This window comes from Micropterus dolomieu, linkage group LG16, assembly GCF_021292245.1.
Source record: "Micropterus dolomieu isolate WLL.071019.BEF.003 ecotype Adirondacks linkage group LG16, ASM2129224v1, whole genome shotgun sequence".
Lineage (NCBI taxonomy): Eukaryota > Metazoa > Chordata > Actinopteri > Centrarchiformes > Centrarchidae > Micropterus > Micropterus dolomieu.
In genome coordinates this window covers 8248129-8251886 of record NC_060165.1, presented here as the reverse complement: position 1 = coordinate 8251886, position 3758 = coordinate 8248129, and the positions used below count along the sequence as shown (strand labels likewise).

The 3758-nt window shown below is 38.8% G+C and overlaps 1 protein-coding gene across 3 annotated transcripts in view; it reads right to left on the bottom strand.

Moving 5' to 3' along the window:
- Positions 1-3758, bottom strand: part of LOC123984700 (copine-8) — a 95044-nt gene that overhangs the window by 35409 nt on the left and 55877 nt on the right. For 2 of the 3 annotated variants that reach the window (XM_046071748.1, XM_046071750.1), the window contains one exon: positions 2051-2155. In XM_046071748.1, coding sequence (XP_045927704.1) covers positions 2051-2155 — 105 coding nt within the window. Of the gene's footprint in view, positions 1-2050; positions 2156-2816; positions 2921-3067; positions 3208-3758 lie in introns of those variants that run through there. The other variant, XM_046071749.1, reaches the window with a different exon arrangement.

The window sequence follows — 3758 nt, the reverse complement described above, 5'->3', positions numbered from 1 at the left end:
TGTCAAGTCAGCAGTCTTCCCCATGATTGTGTAGCCTACAGAACTAGACTGAGAGACCATTTAAAGGCCTTTGCAGGTTTTTTTAATTGATTAGCTGGCAATATTGAACCTTTTCACAATATTCTAATTTTCTGAGATACTGATTTTGGGATTTTCATTAGTTGTCAGTTATAATCATCAAAATTAAAAGGAATGAACACTTCAAATACCAGTCTGTGTGGAATGAATGTATATATTATACAAGTTTCACTTTTTGAATGGAATTACTGAAATAAATCAACTTTTTGATGATATTCTAATTATATGACCAGCACATATATATGTATTTTAAGAGGCAATATAAAAGTGAAAACTCTTTATTTTTAAGGTCCATATTTTTTGCAGAATCATCTAATAATGTCCAAGATTTTCAAGGAAAGAACCATATTATTTGGTAATAATTAATGGGGACGGAGAAACAAAATAAATAAATAATTTGTACCAAAATATGTAGCTATTTCAAACATGCTGGGATTTTGGTGGGGAAATGACTGACCTGTAAAATGAAGCGTTAACAAAAAAGAACAGTCACAAAGTAGTGTCAACAAACAAACTAAATAAACAAAAACAGCAGAGTTCCTTCTGATACGTGTTAAGAATGGCAAATGGCAAAACGCTGTAAAATTAGCATCCCTTAGAATTAGCAGTGAGACTCCTGTCCATCACTGAATCAATAACAGCCAGTTCTACAGGCAAATCCTACATCCCTGGCCTTCCCAGGATCAGCACAATGGACAGCGGTCGTGGCTCTCTTTCATGCAGATGATCCACCCTAAGCTAGAAGGAAGCAGGAGGACGCTGATCTACTGAACATTTTTATGTTATGTTCATGTTCAATGCAGTAAAATGTATTATTGTAGACACCAGATGTTTCATAGAGCAGAATTATGAATTCCTGCCTCCGGTCAAATACACACTGCTGCCAATTTCTCAAATTAGTTCATCTTAACAGTTTCATCTCTTGATTATTTTTTTCCTGCTTTTTACAGACCTGCAAATCAGCCACACAATCATGTACCACATTCATACGGGTGGCAAAAGAGCAATTACACTGATAGACCTATTAAAGCAAATGTGTTTGGGGGCTTGATGACACTGGTTGCTGTGGTGCCAAAATAAATGCAGAGAAATGTGTGTGAGCGTTGAATTGCCTTAAAATAGATTGCTTTTTGGCTCTTTGTTCATGTTAGTGTCATATGACAAGAGGATTGGAGTAGTCTGCTCCCTCTCTCTGTAAACTAGTGAACTAAATATAAACTATACCACCAGAAAATAATGTTACTTATCTTTTAAGTAAACCCCTGAATGCATCCCTGAAGAAAACAAGGCTGTCGAACAGTTTTGCAAAAGAAAACCAAATAGCAATATTATACATCCACACTTTGTTTTCCAGGATAAATGACAGAATAATAATATTTGAGTGGCCTCAGTGAAAATTTAACTCAGACACTCGCAGTGACGCAGCACACATTTATTTACTTTTTTATTTAATTAATCTCCCCAGTGCATGGTAACCAACAAAAGACTGCATATGTGAGTGTGTATGTGGACAGTGTCTAAGCTCATTGTTCATATTCCAGTCAACCTGAACAGGCACTATGCAGACAAAGGTAAAAAAAAAATGAATGAGTATAAAGGAATACCTCCTTTAATATCATGGATATTTGGGTTTCTCATTCTGAAAATGTCATTTGTTGCAAGCTTTACTCAGAAAAATACGGCTTTCAAGACTTGAAAAGTAGTATTGAAGTTTTATGAAACACAGGTTTCTGTGCCTAATAAACTCTTATATATATTATTGTTGTGTGTGTGTTTTTTCAAATAGAATAGCCTTTGATGAGACACAGTGAGACTCTCTATCAGAGTTACCCGTATTACCTTGCATGACATTTTCAGTATGTTTGATAAAGAAAATAACTCCCTGACGATTCAGAGGGTTGTCTAGGTTGTTGCACTTGTATTCTATTTAGTTTACCATAATATCTGGAACTACAAAAGGAATCAGACTCACCTGTCATAATCACCATTGCAAAGAGCCCGCACAGGGATCTTAAAGGCCTGCCACACTGGGTTTAATGTATTCTTCACCACCTCGGTCTTGTGGCAGATGGTAAACCTGCAGAGAGAAATGAGGAGACAGAGAGAGCGAGTACAGAAAAAGGGAATGGAATTAAAGAGGAGAGAAAAATAGTGAGATTTAAGGAGTACGAAGTTGCACATAAATACATATACTAGAGGGGATAAGAAGGAAAATACAATAGAGAGAGTTTCTGAAAGTAAACGTTTAGGGCTGTGGAAGCTAAGATACTGCCTGACACACGCATGCACAAAAATACACACATAAACACAAACTGCAAAGGGCTAATTTCATTAGTCCCTTGCCTAGCAGGTGGACTTGGTATCTTCTGCCCTCAGAGCACAAGGTCTTATCTGACTTGTCACACACTGTAGGATGGAAAAAAGAGCCCACAGAGCTGGATCGAACACACTCTCTCTCGCGCGCGCACACAAAAAAAAAAATCTATGTGATATATACCACAACAGTGCACTTGTTCAATGCTTCCTGCTTCCACACACGCACACTCACGCACTGGTGCACACATGTCATGCGCCAACATTTCCAGATGTAATTCACACACTGCTTAAACAGGCAGCATGGCTTCTGATCTGAGGCAAATCAATGAAACCAATTTCCTTTGGCTGCAGGGGAGGATTAAACCAAATAACAAATGAGTAGAAGGAAACGTGGAGGGAGAGGGAAGGGGAGGGGAACTCACGTGCCGTCCTCGTTGCTCCTGTAGAAGACCAGGAAGGGGTCGGACTTGCCGAAGAAATCCTTTTTGTCCAACTTGTTCCCACAGAACTGCATCATCACTGATTCCTAATGACAAAAAGAAAGAGAGAAACTGAATAAAAATGCATATGGATACCTTCTCAATACTTCAAATGGCAATTCAGAAGGAAAATCCTCTTTTGCATACTTGATTTTTTTTTTTTTTTTAATCAAATTTTATTTTGGCACGTTTACCTCTGCTAATGATTATCTTCTGGTAAAACCATAGACTGTATATAAGAAGTGGACGTGGTCCACGTGGCGTCACCCGTTGGTTTGTAGACTGCCGTTTTGAAGCCTCGAGTGTGGCCGATAGGGCGCCGCCATGTTGAGTTTTTGCAACCAGCGGTAATGTTACCGGACGTGACCATATTTGGACAAGACGGTGGAGCTAACGGCCGTCTACGGCCGTGGCTACCTTGCTTAGCTAGGTGCATCTGTAATTCAAGTTAACTGTCATTTTAACAGGGCTGACAATTTTGTCTAGCAAACCAGAGAAATTGAACAGCCAACTGCTAATAAGCTTTTTCAACAGCGCTGGTTAAATTTACACAGTGCCATGGGTACGAGTCACTATTGCCTGATTGACAGGTCGCCATGGTAACAACTTGTCAATCATAGATAATCCCACCCTGAAGCATACTCTGCTTTATGGTGTATTTTCCTCTAAATGGGATCATAATTTACTAAATGAACATCATGTTGTATTGAAGAAGACATGAAACTAGTGATTGAGACCATATAAATCAGCTTAGAAGAAGGGTCATTTTGTCATTATTTCTAATAGAACTGGACTTCTTTTTGCAACCAAAAGAGTCGCCCCCTGCTGGCTGTTTGATAGAATGCAGGTATAATGGACTTCGGCATTGGCTTCGTGTCTCCGACC